This window comes from Camarhynchus parvulus, chromosome 1, assembly GCF_901933205.1.
Source record: "Camarhynchus parvulus chromosome 1, STF_HiC, whole genome shotgun sequence".
Lineage (NCBI taxonomy): Eukaryota > Metazoa > Chordata > Aves > Passeriformes > Thraupidae > Camarhynchus > Camarhynchus parvulus.
The window spans coordinates 3,117,780-3,139,480 of NC_044571.1; the positions used below are offsets into that span (position 1 = coordinate 3,117,780).

The 21,701-nt window shown below is 43.4% G+C and overlaps 1 protein-coding gene across 7 annotated transcripts in view; it reads right to left on the reverse strand.

The window, feature by feature from the left end:
* Window positions 1–21,701, reverse strand: part of ERG (ETS transcription factor ERG) — a 147,598-nt gene that overhangs the window by 27,113 nt on the left and 98,784 nt on the right. For all 7 annotated transcript variants that reach the window (XM_030945564.1, XM_030945593.1, XM_030945555.1 and 4 more), the window contains one exon: window positions 4,627–4,844. In XM_030945564.1, the coding sequence (XP_030801424.1) occupies window positions 4,627–4,844 (218 nt within the window). The remainder of the gene's footprint in view (window positions 1–4,626; window positions 4,845–21,701) is intronic.

Sequence of the window (21,701 nt, forward strand, 5' to 3'; positions counted from 1 at the left end):
CACCTCAAGGGCTCCCCAAATTCCAATTTCCTGGCATGTATAGCACAAAGAATCTACTCCTTGGGAGACTTTACATAAAGGGAAAAAGAAAAAAAAAACACCAGCAAAGAAACTCAAGTTCACCCTGGACTCTGAAAAGTCCTCCAGTGTGTCAAACATTCTGAACCTGGAGAGTACAGAGGCTCTTTGATGAAAATTCAGGCAGTTACATGCAAAGAAAAATGGTATTTCCCAAAAGAGCCAGCACAAAAGATGTATTAAGTGATAATTTCATTCTCAAATGGTTTTCAAGCAACAACTGGTAGCACTTAAATCAACATTTTGCACATGATTAAATCCTAAGGACAACTAATTATTTCTGGCATTTCTTTAAAACTTCTCTATCAGCCAAGCTGATGTTGGAAAGCTTCTGCTGTGCTTTCACTGCAGTTAACTTTCAAAATACTTCTTCAATGAAATCATCACGCTGCTCATGGCAAGAGAAATTTATCTGTGGCCTGAATAACACTCTGTGTTCCACTTCAGCCTGCCTGAAAAAGATGGATTACCTACAGTAAATGTCATTATTCCAAGCTACCTTAGTGTAGTGCCACCCATGGGCACGGCAAAGCCCCGTGGGTGAGCGTATTCCGAGACCACTGGGAAATCCATGGATTTATAAATGTTGTTTAAGCAGTACCCAGAGCCTCATGAGAGCATTTCCACCGAGTGAATTTCTCCCTGAATGCACGACATGAATTGCACTCATTGTGGTAGAATTGCTCATGCCTAATTTGATGGAATACACAAAGAACAATAAACAGCAAAGTGCCAGTGTGGCATATGCAACCTTCAGATTTATACACCAGGGTGAATCTTTTTGGCCTGATCCAGGAGCAATAAATAGCAGGAAACAGGATTGTTACATTCAGGTGAAAGACTGACTGTAGTGTAGCACAAAAGGTCTCATTAGATTTATGTACCTGGAAGGAACAGAATTAATGTACTTAGAGAAACTCAATTTGATACCACCTGTATTATATATGCAACAACAGCCAGGTAAATGATAGCTTTAATTTAAACTTTTCTTGCTTTATTTAATTTAAGGTAAGCCCCCAGACTGTATTTTGTGGTGCTGGGCTGCAGGGTTTATCTTGAAAAATAGTGTTATTGTTAAAGAAAAGTGGGTAGCTAATCCCTGTGCAGCACACTGAAAATAACCCTTTAATTTCATTCTAATGGCATTTCTCTGGTATTCCCAGGAATGCCAGCTCTGAGACTGTTAACTTTTGGAATTTAATGTAGGGCAATCACAGCCAAAGTATGTCTGGGGAAAGTCCTAGCAGAGGGGGCACATTCCTTGTCTGTGTGGGTGCTTAACTGGGGATGTCTGAGGGGTTCAGTAGCTCCCAAAATTTTATACCCCCCTCCAAAGCACAGAATACATGGCCAGGAAGCTCTGACACAGGGAGAGCTGGACAGCAAAAAATTGCAAATTGAACTTCTCCCTGTCCACCACTTTGTGGGATCTCATTCCCTGCTTTGCATCCTGAATTATTCAGATCCAAGTGTCCACTTGAGAGGACAGAGATGCCCTGGAGATCCTCAGGGCAGCACTTGCATGGCTCTGCGATGTGGGGAGATTTTAGACTCCTCTGGGACAACTCAGATTTTAAAATGGGTCTAAACAGAGCAGGTACAGTTTTAATAAAAAATGAAATGCAGCTCCAAGCACTCCAGGAACTGCTTGTGGTAATACTGAACATACAAAGCATTTTAAGAAGTGAGGAAATATTACCATTTAGTATTATCATTTAAGGAAATAATTTTATAGATTGCAAAAGAAGTGAGCGAGGAAGGCTTCTGCAGAAATGAAAATGCAAAGTAACTCACAGAAAGGCAGGGTAGCACAATCTGATTCACACTTTGTTCTCCTTAAAACTGGCAGGAAAACCACATTTCAATTCCCAGAGTGTAATAACACGACATATTACACACATGTATGTGAGATGTAGAAATGCCACAACATATTTATTTTTGTTGATTGGCAGTGTTAGTTCTCCATTAAAAGTGTAGTATTAAGCTCTATTTTTTCAGGCCTGAGTAAGGCCCTATAAAATAAAACTTCTTTGATGAAATAAAGAGTGTTTCTTAAGGACAATATTTTTTTTTATATTTTTGTTTAAAGTATGAGCATGCAATATGTTAATATGTTTTGTTCTTCTGCTAATATTTTTTGGTAGCTTTGAAGCGATTTTTTTCTTTTTTTCCTCTTTCTTTTTTTTTTCTTTAGTAGATTTTAAGTGATTTTTTTTTTTTTTTTTTTTTCTTTAGTAGATTTTAAGTGATTTTTTCTTTTTTTTTTTTTTTTTTTTTTTTTTTTTTTTTTTTAGTAGATTTTAAGATGTTTTTTTTCTTTTTTTTTTCTTTTCCTTTTTCATCAAGTCATGCCTTAGGAAATGTATTGAAGTATGAATTTTCCTTGCTGTCTCCATTTAGGAACTCTGCACTGATCTTTCAACAGGGAAGGCTGTAAAAAACCTCAAGATTAACAAACAAACACCTTCCACTGTCCCAGGCTGCTCCCAGCCCCAGTATCCAGCCTGGCCTTGGGCACTGCCAGGGATCCAGGGATGGAATTCCATCCCAGCCTTGCCCACCCTGCCAGGGAACAATTCCTCATTGCCAAGATCCCATCCAGCCCTGCCCTGTGTCATTGTGAAGCCATTCCCTGTGTCCTGTCCCTCCAGTTCCTGGTGAAGGGTCCCTCCCCACAAGCACAAGCATTTCATGAGGATGGTGCAGACAGCTCTGAAGGAAATGCAGGCACCACCATCCCCAAAGGGGAATTTTGGCAGCTGAAATCTCAGCCACCTCCTGTGCAGGGAGCTACAGCATCACCCTGAGTGCTTCAGAGAGTGCACGTGTTAATAGAAAACAGCAAAAAGAAAGAGAAAATATAGAATCATGGAATATCCTGAGTTGGAAAGACCCACAGAGATAATCCAGTGCCACTCCTGGCCCTGCCCAGATCCCCCCAAATCCCACCCTGGGCATCCCTGGCACTGCTGGCCAAAGGAGCTCTGGCAGCCTCGGGGCTGTGCCCATTCCCTGGCGAGCCTGGGCAGTGCCAGCACCCTCTGAGGGAAGAACCTTTCCCTAAAATCCAACCTAAACCTCTCAGCAACAATTAACTCTGATTATCTACTCCAGTGCACTTTATGGAATTTACATTGAGGGAAAATGTGATCAGTTCTCTTACAGAAATGCCAGCACAAATACTTCAGAAGCAATTTTAGGAAGAAGGTAAGACTGATTTTGAACCAATACACCATTTGTGATTATACCTGCACATTTGCTTAGCACAAAAAAAATTAAAAAGACATTGGAATGGATTAAAGACACTTCTGAATAAGCAGCCTTACAAGAAATCTTCCTCTAATTCTTGGTAACTTCAGCTCACCATTAATTTCTATGTATCTCAAATCTTTGACTGCTCACTGGAAACCCTGATTTGACTTCAGCACAATTCCCACCCTCACCACAGAACAGGGGAGGTGTGATAAGCTGCCAGACCACTCTGCCCTGCTCGTGGTGCTCATCTCATCAGCACAGCAAGTGTGAACAGCAACCACAGAGCTCCAGGGCTGAGGTTTTCCTGAACAACTGACCCTGGGAGATGAGATTAAAACACAGCACAGGTGTTTGTCACAGGGAGATGTGAAGCACAGGCTCCGCTGGTACATCACCAACAATTGTCAGCAACTGACTCTTCTGGACCTTTGCCCTCCAGCAACACCAAAGGAAAACTGTTTTGACAGTCAGGCATTTTACACAGGAAAGTACTTGTTTGGATAGCTTCCTTAAAAAAAAAAAAATCTTCATTGTGTTTCTTCAGATGTCCCACAGGGTGCTCCTAAGCTTGGGAAAGGCACCAGCCAATATCCAAAAATCCACTGTAATACCTTTGCAGCCTAATTGATACAAGTCTTCTTTATAGTGACATCCCCCAAAAAATGTCCTGAGACAACAGTCAATACACAAACAATCTGTGGCTACTGCCTGTTGAGTTATTTATTTTTCTGTTCCTTTCTGCTCCCCTGCCTGCCTCCATATTTATGTTGTTTCTTCAGCATGAGCTCTTAAATCCAGCTCCACTTTTTGGCATTATGTTCACAGTGACTACAAAAGGAAAGATCAATAGTTCACCCCCTCTGCCATTACACGATTTTACTTGCAGTGTTTCCCTGTTTGGTTATCTTTGGAGCAAAAACAACTGCCCAAATTGCTGGATTTGACAGCTTCCATGGAGTGTTAGATCACACACACCACATCCTTTGATGGATCAATGGTGCTGCTCCAGGCTACAGCAAATCCCCATTTTATTAACTTTAATATGTTCTCTTTCACCTGGTGTGCAGAGCAAATTCACCTCCAAAAATTATCAGCAGTCAGAGGAAAGGCACTGACTAACACCTGAACATGGCTGGCAGGTCAAGGTAGGGCAACCTGGAGCCTCCAGGGATGGCAGCAGTGGCCAGGTGGGATAATGAGGCACCTAAAATGGTGCTAAAGACACAGATTGAGACAACTGAGCCACACCCATCACAAAAATCCCCGTTCTGGAGTCACCCCCAGCCTCCTTACCTTGACCCGTTCACCTGGTTGGGGTTACACTCCATCTTGATGGTGACTCTGGCCGGGGGCTGTGACAACCAGTCCTGCTGGGGGACACGTGGGCTCATCTTGGAGGTCTGCCCATATTCACTGGAGGAGGAGGCTGTCATCTCTGTCTTGGTGAGGTGGGGTGATCCGTAGGCACACTCGAACAGGGACTGGTCTTCGCTCACCACCGATAACGCTTCCTGCAAACCACACACAGGTCAGGGCAGCCAGCACAGGGCTCCCCGGGGAAAAAGGGCTTCTCCATCTCACAGGAGGGGAACAGTCTCAAGGAAAAATTAGGTTGGATGTTAGGAAAATGTTTTTTGCAGAAAGAGCGATAATGGAATGGGAGGTGGTGGAGTCCCCATCCCTGGGTGTGTTTAAAACAGACTGGATCTGGTGTCAGGGCTTTGTTGAAGTGCTGGGGCATGGGTGGACTGAATCATCTCAAAGGTCTCTTCCAAACTAATGATTCTGCTCTGTTCTGTTAGTTTTTAGGCACAGCACTGTTGCCATTGAAGGTGAGGACCCATGGGGACAGGTGTTGTCCACAAATGACAGGACAGGGGAATCTCTCCCTAAGGAGACCCTCCCAGGGCAGCTGAGCAGAAGCACAAACACTGCCAAACAGTGGGAACAGAAGCACAAACACTGCCAAACAGTGGGAACAGTGGCCTCAGGGCAGACATCATCAGGCTCCCCAGGGAAAAAGGGCTTGTCCATCTCACAGGGAGGGGAACAGTCTCAAGGAAAAATGAGGTTGGATGTTAGGAAAATGTTTTTTACAGAAAGAGTGATAAAGTTCTGGAATGGGAGGTGGTGGAGTCCCCATCCCTGGGTGTGTTTAACAAAGCCTGGATGTGGCACTGGGGGCCAGGGTTTAGTTGAGCTGTTGGGGCTGGGCTGGACTCGATGATCTCAAAGGTCTCTTCCAACCTAATGATTCTGTTCTGTTCTGTTAGTTTTTAGGCACAGCACTGCTGTCACTGAAGTGAGGACCCATGGGGACAGATGTTGTCAGCAAATGACAGCAGGACAGTTGTAACAGTTGTGCAGCAGAGGATGGCATGGAATGGTACAAATAATAATGTGGTTTATATCCCTACAAAAGATGTTTGGAATATTGCATGATCATGCCTGAGGGTGTTAGTTACCTACAGTGACCAGAAAGAACAATTCTTTATGAGAAAGGGAAAAGATAATACAAAGGATAATGCAAAAGAAAAAGTAAACAAAACTTGGATAGCAATGTTTCTTTCATATTTTATTTCGTTTTTCACTCTGAGTGAGTTTCATAGCAAAATTCACTGGATTAGAAGTTCTCTCCCTGACATTAGAGGTTTGCCACTGGTCATAGTGGCAAACAAAGTCCTGCTGTGGGCTCTAGGCCTGCTGCAAACCCCACCAGAGGCAACAACAACAAAAAATTCCACTTACTTTGATGTGGTTTGGATAAGATTTAAGTCCTTTTTAAAAATAGATGGACTTGGGGGGAGAACTCTCCCTGGGGAGACCCTCCCAGTGCAGCTGAGCAGAAACACAAACACACACTACCAAACCTTGGGAACAGAGGAGAGGGCAGGGTGGGCAGCACAGCCCAGGTCTGTGGGGTCTCAGTAGAGATGCAGAGTGAGAGATCTGCTAAATGCAGCAAAAATTGCAGCCCCTGACAGGAGCAACCAAAAGCCAGGCCCTGCTGACACCCTGGGACCCTCCTTTCCTTCCTCAGGGACCCAGCCAAGTCCTTTCTGGACCAGGAGCCCAGAGATCTGGGCACAACCTCTAACACAGGGACACCATGCCCACCAGGCACTTCCCTCCCTCTCATGGCAACTCTTCCTGGTGGAAATCCCACTCTGGAGCTGTGGGAAGGGCTTCCCACCCTCCTCATGGCAGCGTGGGGGTTATGGCTGAGGGCAGCAGGGCCCATCAGGTGCCATCATGTCTGTCTGGAGGCCAGACAGACACGAGAGGGAGGGACAGTGACCCTCTATCCCTGCTGCCAACCATTCCTGCTGGCACCAGTCCCTTCCCTGAGCTATCTGGAGTTGAGTCTTGTGAGTGAGGCAGTGCCTGTAGCCACCATGTCCATCAGGAAGTGTGGGAAAGGCTGGAACTCCTGAAGGGACACATCCCACCTGAGATGAGGCTCCCCAGGCACGAGAGCAGCTCCAGGCTGCCACACTCCTGCTGTCCTCCAGCAGTGCACAGGCTCGGGGGCACCCAAAAAAGCAGAATTCTGAGGAAATTCATCTTCTCCAGGGATCACTTTGGGGTCACAAGGTGCATAAGGGTGCAAATTCGAGAAATGGAAGGGGCTGCCCAGGGAGGTGCTGGAGTCCCCATCCCTGGAGGTGTCCAAGGAGCACCTGGATGTGGCACTCAGTGACAAGGAGGGCATCAGGCACAGATTGGGTTTGATGGGCTGGGAGGGCTTTTCCAGCCTTGGTGACTCTGTGAAAGGACAATCCCCTCTGTGTGACTCCATCCTGGTCTAGAATGGAGCAGGGGTGCAGCCCAGCACCTCCTCCCTGGATTTTGGGGACAATCCCCTCTGTGTGACTCCATCCTGGCCTAGAATGGAGCAGGGCTGCAGCCCAGCACTCCTCCCTGGATTTTGGGGACAATCCCCTCTGTGTGACTCCATCCTGGTCTAGAATGGAGCGGGCTGCATCCCAGCACCTCCTCCTGGATTTTGGGGAAATCCCCTGTGTGACTCCATCCTGGGAATGGAGCAGATTGGAAGCGGGGGGAGGCTGGGCCAGCTGGCCATGGCTGCGAGTTTGGGGGCCAAGGATCAGGGAATGAGGGGAATTGTGAGCCAGACTCGGGGCAGGGAGCTCTGTGAGGCAGTGTGGGTGGGCTGTGCTCCTGCCAGATCTGCTGCTGACGGCCAGAAACGTGGTCCTGTCGCCAGAGGAGAAGGGAGGGAGAAAAGGGATGGGAGTTCCCCAGCTCTGGGAGGGTGGGTGGTTGTCTGCAGGCTCCCACCCTCCCTGGCTGCTGGAAGAAAGCTCTGCTGAGCTCCAGCAGTCACATGCTGCACTAAAAATCAGTGTTTGTTCATTTGAAGGTCCATGGCGTGACCCTTGCGGATGTTCTATGCACGGGGAAGAGTTGGACTTCATCCTGGTGGGTTTCTATTCTGTGATTCTACATTTCCTCCTTTTTATCCACCTGGTTTGTGAGCCCTTGGGGTGCACTCTGCTAACATTCATAGTTTGCTCTGCAGTTGCAAAGGTGAGGACATCACTTCCAGCCTCTTACAGCCTGTGAAAACTGAGATCACCCCTCAATCCCAGGGTTTGGGGAGTGGGATCTCAGGCCCTTCAAGCTCCCTGAGACTCCTGACTGAATTGCTAACACTGAGTTCAGGCAGTGATCTGCACCTTCTTCCTGCTGATTTTCAGATGTCACCTGAGTGCAAAGATCACCACTAGGCTGCCACCAGTGACTTCTCAGCTACCATCCCTCCTCCTTTCCCACCAAAATGCAACCAGCTGCCTCTGCCTCTTTGGTTCTGTGAGACAAAAACGATGCCAGGATAACACCTCCCCCTTTTGTCATGCCAGAAATCTTTGCTGTTGGTGGTCTGAAGCTTTTCTAAAGAGCCTTTTCTGAGAAAACCTGCAGACCAAGGAGGTGTGGGGGAGATGGCCACTGGTCCCTTGCTCCCCAAGGATTCTTCCCTGGCTCTACTGAGAAACCTCAGGGAACTTGATGTGCTTGGATAATAAAGTAGCAGGGATGACTTAACCAGAACTAAAGAAAGATGTTACACTGGAAGGAAAATAAAGAGTTCTTTCTCAGCAGCCCATGAGATTTTTTCATGAAATAACTCTCCAAAATTAAATATGTATGTGTGCACAAGCACAACCTGACCAGATGATCACAGTGCATCCCGTGCCTGACACTACTGAATGCACAGTTCCTCTTTTCTGCCCCAATCCATGAGACAAAAACCACAAAACAAAATGTTAATTTTGAAAGAGTTCGCTCCAGTAAATACACTAAAGTGTGAATTATACAGGAGAAAGCTGATACAAATTGCAAATAAAACATTATTTAACTCTATTTACTACTGTAAATAGTAGAATATTGTATTTACTACTGTAAAGAGTATAAAGAGTATACTACTGTTAGAGTATTGTATTTACTACTATAACTGTTTACTCATGGACCTTTTCAAAAGAGGCATCAAGCACTATATAATGGATTTATTTCTCATCCTCCCCCACACAAGGGACACAAAGCAAATTTTTCTGGTTCCTATTAAAAATTACTCCATCTAATGTAAGTTAATTTATGGATATTTAGGGTAAGTATAAATATAAAGAAAAACAAAGAAAAAAAGGGTTTTCTATTTATTGGCATTACTAATGACAACAAACACTGCTTGTACTACGGGTGTCCATTATGTTGAGTGAAGAGGGAAAATGCAAACATTTAAACTTCCTGATGAGCACAGTAAATGCTGGAAATACAAATCCAATTACCTAGGGCTGTGTGAATATCTACAACTATGGACACAAAACAAGACAAACATAAATGAACCCAAGAAACAGATTTGAACTTCACATTTGAGAGGAAAATTCCTGGAGAAAGCAAGCTGAGCCTGAGTTTAGCTGTGGTTTATTAGCACTCATCTGCATCCATCCTGCTGGTTATCAGCTGGTGCTCACTGGGAAGGCTCTGCAGGAACCACTGAGCTCCTGCCAGCTTTGTGTGCTGGGAGTCAGGCCCTGTGTGGAGGCTCATTGATGTGCACCCCACAACACCCTCTGACATTCACCCTCCCTGGTCTTGGTGGCCTGTCTGGAAGGACAGCAGGATAGGGATCTCCCCTCCCTGGGTGACAAAAGCTGCACTGGCCATCAAAGCCTGTGCAAGATGATGAGGAGTCAGAACAACTAAAGGACGTGGCCCATGCTGGAATCAGCCTCAGGTCTTCTTCAGCCTCTTCTTCCTCTCAGTGATCTTAAATCAGTGAATCAAAGAATGGGTTGGGTTGGAAGGGAACTAAAAGACACCTAATTCCACCCCTGCCATGGCAGGGACACCTTCCACTGTGCCAGGCTGCTCCCAGCCCCAGTGTCCAACCTGGCCTTGGACATTTCCAAGGATGGGGCAGCTTCTCTGGGCACCTTTGCCAGCCCCTGCCCACCCTGCCAGGGAACAATTCCCCATTCCCAATATCCCATCCAGCCCTGCCCTCTGGCACTGGCAGCCATTCCCTGGCTCCTGTCCCTCCATCCCTTGTCCCCAGTCCCTCTGCAGCTCTCCTGGAGCCCCTTCAGGCCCTGCCAGGGGCTCTGAGCTCTCCCTGGAGCTTCTCCTCTCCAGGTGAGCACCCCCAGCTCTCCCAGCCTGGCTCCAGAGGGGTTCCAGCCCTGGGATCAAATTAATCCACTTAAAAGGTGAGGATTTCTGGCCCAGGCTTTTCTGAATCCACTGACCCTGCAAGACCCAGGGATGCTGAACAACCAGAACCCAACCTGACAGAACCAGCCCTGAATCTCATCCTGGGGAAAAGCAGCCAGCAACAGGAAGCATTTCTCAGTTCTACAGGAATTTCTGATAATGGGCATGGCTTGGTGTCCCCAAAGTGTGAGCTGTGAAAGGAGGGCTCCAACAGCAAGCTGCTGTCCTGGAACAGCTGACAGAAAGCAGTGTGGGTTATTTCTTTCCTAAATACAGGGACTTTAAAATCTGTTTTGTGTTATAATTGCAAATGCAAGCTCCTGGACCAAATCTAATAGAAAAATTGTCAGAACTCACCATTGTGAAAAAAATAGCAGCATGGTCTGGCCACGTAGAAATGTAAACAAAGCTATTAATACTGACTAAGTTTGGCAAGGTTTTATTACATATGGATGCCAGTTCTATTCCTAGTAAATGCTTTTTATTACTCATTTACATGTTAATCTCTTTTTCTCATCCATATTAATGCTGTCCCTGAAGCAGTTTGGCAACATCAAGCCATAAGTGGGATTAAGAAATGTAAACATTAATAATTATTACAAAATAGATGCATTACAGGCTTCTTTCAGTTTTGCAAAGGTTTGTAACTTTTTGACAATAATTTTAGCAGTGAATGGGTCATCTTCCTGAATTTCACGTGATGTAACATGTTCTCATGACATTTCAGAAATGAAGCCTTTAATTTCTAGTAATTAATGTCTGGAGTAAAGGGATATGAAGAAAAGAACACATGGACCTTAAAGGAGAAGGTGGGAAGGATCTTTCATGCAAATCTGTGAAGCAGAGCTTCTGGTATTTGAGGCCAATATTGAACATGAATATTCTTTATTTCATCTTCCTTTCTCCACATATTTCCTCTCACGACATTACAGAAAAATAAAAAACCAACCACAAAACCTAAACAAACCCGTGTTCCTTCATTATATTCTTTTTATATTTTAATTGCTTGTACTATGCCAAACCTGGCTTCTCCCTTGGACTTTCTGTACTAATGATAAAAGAACAAAATGATTTCTCTATTTGGTTTTGACTTACACTTCACTGATAAGTTTAAAAAAAGAAAAAGAATAACAGACTGACAAATCTGTAGAACAATAGGTACAGCAACGCCTTTAAAGTAGGCATAAAGTCATTAGGACAAAGGTGTTTACTTAATCAAATGCAAGATTACTTGGCCTAGAAACATGAAGTTACAGGAAATGTGATTGAAGTAGTTCCCATCATGAGAAGCACATGCAAGCTGCCCCCTCCTTTAAATGCAATGTCAGGAACTCAGGACAAAGACTTTTTTTTCTCTAAACTTTGGTCAAACTCAAGAAATGGCTACACAAGACAATAAGGTGTGTGGTTGTGCAGCAGAATTTGCTTGGGATGAGGGATATTGGGGAATAAACACAGCAGCAGGATTTTAAAGCACTTTGAGGCCACTCTAACCCAGCTGTTAGAACGGGTTTTAAACTGTGACCTATTTGGTTTGTTTGTTTTTTTATTCATGAGCAATGGTTTTAAACTGCAGGAGGGCAGGTGTATATTATATTTTAGGGAGAAATCCTTGGCTGTGAGGGTGGTGAGGTCCTGGGACAGGCTGCCCAGATAAATTGTGGATTCTCCATCCCTGGAAGTGTCCAAGGTTGGATGGGGTTGGGTAAGAACTGCACCCAGGAGGAGGATGAATGAGGGCACACAAACACAGCAAACCCCCTCATTGTACATTGAGATGCTAGAGAAATAAAATGCACTTTTTGCTTCTTCAGACAGCATTCCCAGACTCCCAAAAGGACCTGCTACCCTTGGCTTACAACAACACTGCAATAAAGAACTTTTAATTAACTTTGCCATATGCATTGCATTTATACAATCTATTTTTTGACACCAGTTTTATAGTATTTCTCCTCATCAATGTAAACACATTTTGCTTTTCTAATCTGATTTCGTGATAATACATAGGTGACCTCCCCACAGCCACAATCCATTCAGACATGGGCTGTTTCTTATCACTTCTCAGATGTCTACAGTTGGGCAGAAAAAACCTCTCTGTTCTAAAAAGGTTTCTGACATACAGCAACTTATTTTTACTCTAAATTAGACCAAAAGCTGTTTTACAAAAACTTTCACCAAACTGTTTATTATGAGGATTAATTGTAACACACCAGCGTGTGTTTTGCAGATGTTGGAACTTTCTAATAAACAGTCACATTTGGAGAGGACCTGCATTTTGTGAGGGAAGATTGTTCTCATCAGGGCCATGCAATTAGCTCCTTAAGTGTTTCCATGCTTTAGTGCTCTTGGTATCCCTTGTATACCTGATAACATTGGTTGTTGAAGGTTTGTAAATTGAATCACAAACTGTTTGTAATTTGAATTACAAACTGTTTGTAAATTGAATTACAGCTGTTACTGAAAGAAAGGACAGGTGAGAGTGCAGAGGAGAGTACACAGGGCACAAGATTTGAGCAAGTCACTCTTCTTGCTTGCTGCTCTTCTACCCTATCCTCCCTCACACTGCATCTTCTGATGCTCTAGGAAGCTGCTCATCTGGAGTGAAAGCCGAATTTCAAACAGGCCAGGAATGTCATTTCCAGGCTGGAGCAGAGAGCACAGGGAGGCTGGACACCAGAACCTCCCCGAGCAGCGGGAACCCTTCCAGTCTGAGACTGCTCACGTCTGCAGCAGGCACCACTGCACGAGGAAACAAGCTGGGGTTGAACTGCTCCAAGAGCCAAAATTTGCAGCCCTGCTCCAAAGCCAAGCCTTTGAGCCTTGGATTCATTGCATCCAGCAGCAATCGGGTGAAACAAAAGGCAAATGATTGATGTTTTAGCCTTGCTGTAGCTTATTAATCATGATGCTTGTACAAGCCTCCCCTGACCGTTTGCAGAAGGAGGATATTCAATATGGTGTGGGGAACACACTGGAAAAGGTTACTGCTTAAAATGCAGTCACCTGAGTCAGGAATTGCAAGGCACATCTGGAATATGTTTTCCTTCTAAATCTCCGAGTCTTGGATTCATTAGATCAGACAAAAAAACCACATATTATATTCATGAGGAGAGTTCAGGAACAACAAAAAGCCTTGGCAAGTACAAGATAGGAAAGACAGATGTTGTCCTCACCTCCACCCATGAGAATCTGATTGCCAGCTCAGCCAACATCCTCCAGCTCCTTTCAGGGAGCACTTGGAGACTCCGTGTTAATCCAAACACGGGCCCTGTGCTGCCACTTATCAGCTCTCCTCACCTCTTGCTGAGAAAAATACAAGGATGTTTGGAGGCCCACTTGAAAATAGGAATAATCAGGCATCCATCAAAGTGATGTTATGGAATTGCAGGCTAGATTAATTTCTGGGAAACGGCAGCAGATGTTTGAGGCCTGATCCTGCAGCCCTCTTTGCGTAACTCTGACTTCAGCGCTAACGTGGACAGAGGCCCCACAGCTAAGCCCAAAGGCTCAATATTTTGTGTCTTAATGAACAAACTCTGAAATAATATAAATTCAAATGCAGACCCTGGTGCCTTATCACAGTTTCTAATAAACTGTCATTCCTGAAATGTCAGCAAGCCATAAGGTAATATTTGCAGCATAAGCCATTCAACTCCATGTCTGCAAGTGCTTCAGAAAATAAAAAATTACCATTTCGTTATTGTAGATGGTGAAACTTTGATCAAAAATACTAAAAATCAGTGTTAGAAAACACATCTCCCTCATGCCAAGTTGTGTGCTGCATTTCACACATTAAAATTATCACACTGAGTAGAGCCCTTTCCAGAGCAGGCACGAGCACCGATTTAAAGAATTGCCATTTCACAACCAATTATTTCACCTGCAGTTTTTCTCTATCAGCAAAGTAAAAATAAATAGTTTAACACCAAGCCAAGATTTAATATATGGAAGTAGGAAACTCTTTCATAGATGCCACAGAGATGAAAACTGCACCTATTTCAGCCCATCTCAACACCTGAGTGGGCTTCAAGCTGCTTGGAAGCAGCTCTGCCCATTCACAATGACCAGAGAACTGCAGCAGGCTCCTGAGTGAAAGTGGACCTCAAAAAAAAATCTCATCCTGCACCAGTAAAGTGCTGGAAAATTATTTAAAACACTGAGGCAACACCAGGTTTTATCAGCTGCACCATGAGCTGAACGAAGAGGGTGCAGGGCTTGCAGCAGCACAATGATCAGAATCAGTATTCCTGAATGATTATGTCAACCTTAAATCACCAGGGCTGGAAACAATACAAATATATCCTGCAGATTGTATATTGCATACAATATATTGCATTTTTAAAGAAACTGGAGCTTTGTATGCTTATTTTAGCACTTCCATCCATGCAAAGAGCTCGAGCAGTGAAGTTTGAATGACTTTTTTTCCAGTCAATACAATAGACTTTTCTTCCTTTTCATCTTGAGAGTATTGTCAATTATAAACTTTGAAAGCTGAAAGTTTTTTGCTCCTTCATGCTTGGCTGTTAATTTCTAGGCCTGCAAAATGCCTAGAAAACGGGGAAAACTTTGATGTAGAATCCTTTAATTTCTGTCTCAGCCCAGGGCTAGCCTGTTGCTGCTACTTTGCTTTTCAGATATCAATCTGAAGGAGCAGCCAATATTCTATTTTGTTAAAAAGTACAAACATCTTGAGTGTTTTCTCAGCAACCTTTCCAGCAAAAATTTGTTTTGCAAAGCTGATTGCAGGTTTGTAAAGTGGCCCAGAGCCCAACAGGAAGGGAACTGAAGCTGCACACACCTGCTAGGAGCTAACAGATCAAAATTATATTGGGAAAGAACCTTGGGAGAGAGTTTTGGGACCAACCAGTGCCCAAACCAAGGCACCGATCCCATTCTAGACCATCAGTCTTATCCATTTTTTTATTCCTCTTAAAATCCTTTGCATCTTGGCCAGCCCTAGCAGTTCAGCTGGAGAATTACTTCAAGAATTACTGTGTGTTAATCAGAGTTATTCTCTGTCCAGAATTAAAGCTTTTCCTTGTACACAACCTCTCAATAAAGTTTGGAAACTTTACTAAGAAAACTTTTAACATGATTTTTTTAGCCCTATTCAAAAGATCTGCCCAGTGTTATGGTAACATTTGAAACTCTTTCCTCTACTATCTGAGGAAAATTAGAAGGTTATATATTACATTTATAATTTGTTCTGCCACATTTAATATTTGTTCATTGTGGTGGGTTGACCCACCATAGATAAATTTTACATGTAATTACACACTCCTATTTTATATATCTAAAAAAACCCCAAACCATAGATAAATTTTATGTATAGTTACACACTCCTATTTTATATATCTAAAAAAAACCCAACCATAGATAAATTTTATGTATAATTACACACTCCTATTTTATATATCTAAAAAAACCCCAAACCAACACATATAATGTATTTAATATAAATATAATATAAAATACACATATATGTGTATATATATATAAAATATATATGTAATATATACATATGTAAGATATATATTACATAGATCTGTATGTATGTTTATTTATTTATTTATTTATATACACACACTCTGAAGTATATGTACACATGAACATTTTTAGAGGATCCCACCCTCAATCTCTAAGGAAATTTTAAAATAAAAATAACTCAGGGATTAAAATACATTTCCTTAAAGCATAGCATGTACCAAGGACAAGCTCATCAACAAAGTGATTAAAAATGTATGGGGGGAAGGAATGAAGAGATCTTTACAGTCACTGCACTGAGGAAACCAGAAAAAAAATGCATCCAAAGGAGTTTCCTTTCCAGAGAAGCCTCGTTTTTTAGGAATGCCTGAGAGCATGAGGGAAATAACACTTGGATGGAGGCCACGAGCTGAGCTCCTGGTGACCCATCACTTCCCTGCGGGGTCTGCGCGTGGTGTTTGTGCACGTGCACACGCCAGGGCGAGCGTGGCTGTGTCACCAGGGGGTCACTCATCTTCCTGCTGCAAAACCTCCACTGACAGGGCAGTCTCAGCTCCAAACATCACCCACCCCAAGGAAGTCACAGGAAAACAAAAGGGAGTCTGCTGGGTGGGTGAGCAAGTCCAACCAGCTGGCACATCTCAGATGGTTCACAGAATTCATAGAATCACTGGGTTGGAAGAGACCTTAAAGACCATCAAGCCCAACCCAGCCCCAACACCTCAACTAAACCCTATGTTCACCTTCACATGTATTTAAAACTTTCAGCTTTGCTATTTAGAGAGCACTGACCACATTAAAATCTTGTGAATCTCCTTGCTTGAAAGCTTCTGGAAATGCTGCTCAAGCCATCTTTATTTGTATGGATGTTTTTATTCACTCCCAAGTGTATTTTGTCTTGATGTAGTTCTTCCCTGGGAGGGTGGGGAGGCCTTGGGACAGTTTCCCAGAGCAGCTGGGGCTGCCCCTGGATCCCTGGCAGTGCCCAAAGCCAGGTTGGACACTGGGGCTTGGAGCAGCTGGGACAGTGGAAGGTGTCCCTGCCATGGCAGGGGTGGGAAAAAGATGATTTTTAAAGTCCCTTGTAACTCAAACCATTCCACGATTCTATAATTCTATATATTTTACTGACTTCTCCACATTGGACAACTGGAATTAAACCAAAATTTATACTTCTTTTCAAAAATTTACTCTGTTAACAGTGCTCTCCATTTTTGCACAGCATTGGAGCAGAAAATCTTTTGTTTATATTCTTCTCCCTTCCTTTTCCTCAGGCACCTTTTACTCTGGAGCTCCCATGTATACACTGGATAATTACATACGTAGTATTGCATGCCTCTCATGGTATTCTCCATTTCAGGAGCATATGGAATATTGCTCAGATGGGTAATCCTTCTAAATTCAGAATGAACTTTCCAAATATGCCCACTGTGTATGTAAAATATGACTTCCTGTCACGATAACCTTTGCAGTGTATAGCCCAGCATACCTTCCTATAATTGTTTATAATGAATATCTTGATTCATACTTCTGCACGCAGTATTTTAGTCATCTGCCACAAAACATGACTAATGAAATTAAGACAGGGTTGAATGTCACAGCATTAAGTCATTTCTTTGGGTGCAAACACAGGAGAGGGTTTAGTAAAACAGCAATAAAGTTAAGTGCCTGCTTTTCTACAAGGATATTTAATTCACTCTGCTGAACCAATATAAAGTAAAGATATTGTTGTTTTAGCTCAAACATTAGCTAAAATCAGTCCAAGAGACTGACATTGTTTTTGACATATTGCATTTAGAGAAGCAGCCAAACCAATGGATCAGAAGAAAATGTTGTTTCATACCTATGGCAGACAAAGTGAACATTCTTTGTTTGTCCCCAAATAAATCAAAACAGAGCCATCCCAAAAAGAAACTCACACACACACACACACAAAACAAATTGTTTGTGACAGTATAAAAAAATCTAATCCTATTTACACCTCTGCTTTTGCTTTTAAACTAAGTTCATATTACTTTATTTAAGCAATGCCTTTCTAAGTAAAATCTTCAAAATCACAAAATACAAACAATTACTACAGAAAATTTTCAACTGTTTCATTCTTTTTCCCTTTTTTAGAGATCTGCCTCACAAATTTAACCTTTAACTTCCAACTCAAACCATTTTAGGATTGCAGGAGCTTGTGGCTCTCTGCTGAATCTCATATGCAGCAGAAACAGGTTGTGGTCTATTTTTAATTTTACACCTGAAGAAGAAAAGGAAAATGCACGTGGCAATATCTTTGATGTGGTGGCAAGAACAATCCTGCAGCTTTTCTCTGTGGCAATATTTCTTCCAAACTAGTGATTACCAAAGTTATCAGTCAAAATCCAGACCCTGCAGCTCTGATATTGACTGGTTTTGGCAACAGCACCAACATCAGCTCCGTAAAGACAAAAAAGATCAGCTGCTGCCACTGATGGAAAAGTGAACTGAGAACATCAATGCAAGTGAAGAGAATCTCCTGTCCAGAACTGTGAGTTCAGCATTTAGCACAGCAATAGAAACCTTTAAGATGGTTTTTTGAGGGGTTTTTTCCTCACATCTCGCTAACAAGTGTTTAACACACATTGCTACAAGAAATGAAGCTGGGTGGATGCAAAGCTTAAGATACACTAAAAATATTTTTTATTTGCTTTTTCTTGGGTTGTACTGAAAAATGACCCCAAAAATGTCTTTACTGTAATCCAGGCCTTCCAACATCCCAGAGAGGTAGAGAGGTATGCAGGCTGTTTCTCTTTTATTGTTTCCCCAAACAAACCCATTTCCTACAAGCTGTTCCCATATCTTTCGTGCCATGTCCAGCTTCCCAGAAAAACAGCAGGAAAACAAAGTGTGAACTCCAAACAAGCCATTTCCCCAGAACAATGTGCCACACTAAGGAGAGAGAGAGAGATAAAGGGGAGGAGGGCTGGGGGAAGAGCTGGAGGGAGGCAGAGGAGCTGTTGTGATGCTGCCAAGGGACCTAGAGAAAAAAAAGGAAGGAGGAACTTTTAGAAGTCACAGAGGGGAAGAGTTGTGAGTTGTGCAACTGTAAATATGCAACAGGCAGGTTGCCAACTATTTCAAAGGATTTGAGGTTTCAAAATCGTCGAGGAGGCTTAACTGATTGGCACTCTGGGTCTGGAGCTTCCAGGAACACCTTTACATGTCTGAGAGGCAGAAACTACCCCATCCTTTTATAGACTCCTCAAGCCACACTTGGTCAGCATTTCAAGTTGAATCAGTAAGGAATGTAAACAGACACCATTTATGCTTCTCTGCAATCTAATAAAATGAAAGCATGGACTAAATAAAGAGAAATTATAGATGTTGTTGGGTAAGAAGGGAAAACCAGATGAGCTTGTTCATTTAGTTCCTGGCTGACCTGAGCAATCTCCAATGCTCCTGCTGTTCAGAAGGCCAAGAAAACCTATGGGCTGAGCTCCCACAGGAATAAAAACCATTCCTTGAGACATGTGTGATAAAAGAAAATGATAAATGTTACCATGACATTTTAAAATCCCGTTTCTTTATTTGAAGGAAAAAAAGCAAGGAAGGAACAAATCATTCCAGCCTATCTGGCTGTGAGGATTATTCAAGTAAGGAAAAAAACAAAAACTAGTGTAGAATCAACACAATTGGAATGATCTTCCTCAAACTGTGGCTTGGGCAGCAGGAAAGGGGGAATTCTGTCCCTGTGCCCTGCTCAGGTGATTTCCCACCCGCAGAGCTGCCCCAGCCCTGGGCCCAGCCCAGGGAGGAGCTGGAGCTGCTGCAGAGAGCCCAGAGTAAGTCATGGAGTTGATCCCAGGGCTGGAGCCCCTCTACTTTGGAGCCAAGCTGGGAGAGCTGGAGGTGTTCAGCTAGAGAAGAGAAAGACCCATGGAGAGCTCAGAGCCCCTGCCAGGGCCTGAAGGGGCTCCAGGAGAGCTGTAAGATGAAGATATATTGTGATAGAACACGGGGGAATGTTCTATCATGTTTTGAATGGCTTCAAACTGAAAGAGGGTACAGTTAGGTTAGATTGGGAAGGAATTGATTCCTGGGAGGGTGCCCAGAGCAGCTGGGGCTGCCCCTGGATCCCTGGCAGTGCCCAAGGCCAGGTTGGACACTGGGGCTGGAGCAGCCTGGGACAGTGGAAGGTGTCCCTGCCATGGCAGAGGGGTGGAACTGGGTGATCATTAAGGTTCCTTCCATCCCAAACTATTCTATGAATCCATGACATCAAGAATCTGACCAGCTTTGAAATCTCTGAGTAGAGAGACACATCTTCTGTAATGAAAGAGAAAAATGTAGTTTCTTTCTTTTCTTCTGTTGATCAAAGATGCAAACCCACAGATTTTGGAGTCATTGCAATGAAAACCCAAACACAACCATTTGTCAGAGGGAACTGGCATGACCATGAAAGGTGCACTCTGCAGAGAGGGAGATGTGGGGCAACACTCATGTCACAATGTGCTCACTTCCTACTGTGCACTTTTACTTAAACTTGCTGTAATTCTGCAGCAAAAAGGACATTTCCAGTGCCTCAAAAGTATTTACTAACCATGAATTTTATGCAGTGCTAAATGCAAGAAATAAATGGATTCTGCTCTCTTGGGCACAGAAATAGGGCAAAGGATTAGACAGACCTTGTCAGAAAATGCTTACAGCTAACACAGAAGAGACACAAGCTGAGGGAAATAGACACAAAGCAGAAGTTAAAGTGTGAGCAGTGTGACTGCCACAGCTGTGCCAAAAGTTATTTTCTCAATTTGAATGACCAGAAAATAATAAATAATGAAAGGCTACTGCACATGCAGGCAAGACGTGGAATGAAGGTAAAGAGAAGGAAAAGCCTGGTAAAAGGGGAAGGAAAAGCAAAGTTTCATGTTGAAAGGGATCTTAAAGAACTTCTAATTCCAACCCCCTGATGTGGGCTGGGACACCTTCCACTGTCTCAGGGTGCTCCAAGCCCTGTCCAGCCTGGCCTTGGACACTTCCAGGGATGTGGCTGCCACATCTCTGGGCACCCTGTGCTCTCTTGACATGACAGCAGAAAAGGGGGCTTTTTTTGTTTTATATTCCCTCTGAGAGCTTGGCAGCATGAAGACTGGACTTTGAGCAGGAAAAGACTTAATCTTTTATTAATACATCATTCAGCTCACGTGGAACACAATGCAGCTCATGAGGCTTCTGTAATTGGGTGTGATTGATACACTGGCAAGGCAAGGAGTTAATCATGATGCACATGGAAGTGTCCAGCCTTGGGTATCAGAGAATCCCAGAATGGTTTTGAGAGGAAAAGAACCTTAAAGTTCATTTCATTCCATCCCCTGCCATGGCAGGGACACCTCCCACTGTCCCAGGCTGCTCCCAGCCCCAGTGTCCAGCCTGGCCTTGGGCACTGCCAGGGATCCAGGGGCAGCCACAGCTCCTCTGGGAACAATTCCTAATTCCCAAAATCTCATCCATCCCTGCCCTGTGGCAGTTTGAAGCCATTCCCTGTGTCCTGTCACTCCAGGCCTTAGCAGAGTCCCTCTCGATCCTTCTTGTTGGTATCTGTGTCTGAACTGAGCATCTGTTCAAAGCATCCATTTCTCAAGACCGTAATTTTTCATCCAGCCAAACACAGATTGTTGGGGATTTCACACACCAATTTTACCTGAACAATTAGCAAATTCATTTTGCTCCATCAAAGTTAACAGAAACACTTCACTGGCGCAATCAGGGGAACTCTGATTCCTCAGAACATCTTTTAAGTATACAAAAGCTTTCTTAAAGATACTTCCAGGGAGACTTAAATTTAAAACAGATCTTTAGAAAGCAATTCTTTTGTAAGAATATGGAAAACAGATCTAAAGCTTCAGTAAAATTTTTTGTTTCCTCATGTGGAGTATTTCATCACTGACCACGTGTTTTAAAGCTGTTTATGACCCTCTGAAGCTTCAGACTTCAGATACAACTGTGCAGAAAACATTTTCTAGGAACATTTTAAATTCCTGCCACATCTTATATTCTACTTTTTCTACAGATAGGTTTTGTATGCTGAGTACATTAAATATTATACTGGTGACTGCCAATATATAACAAAAAACCACTACAGTAACATGTACAAAAATATTTTTAAGTCAGTTATTTGAAAAATTAGT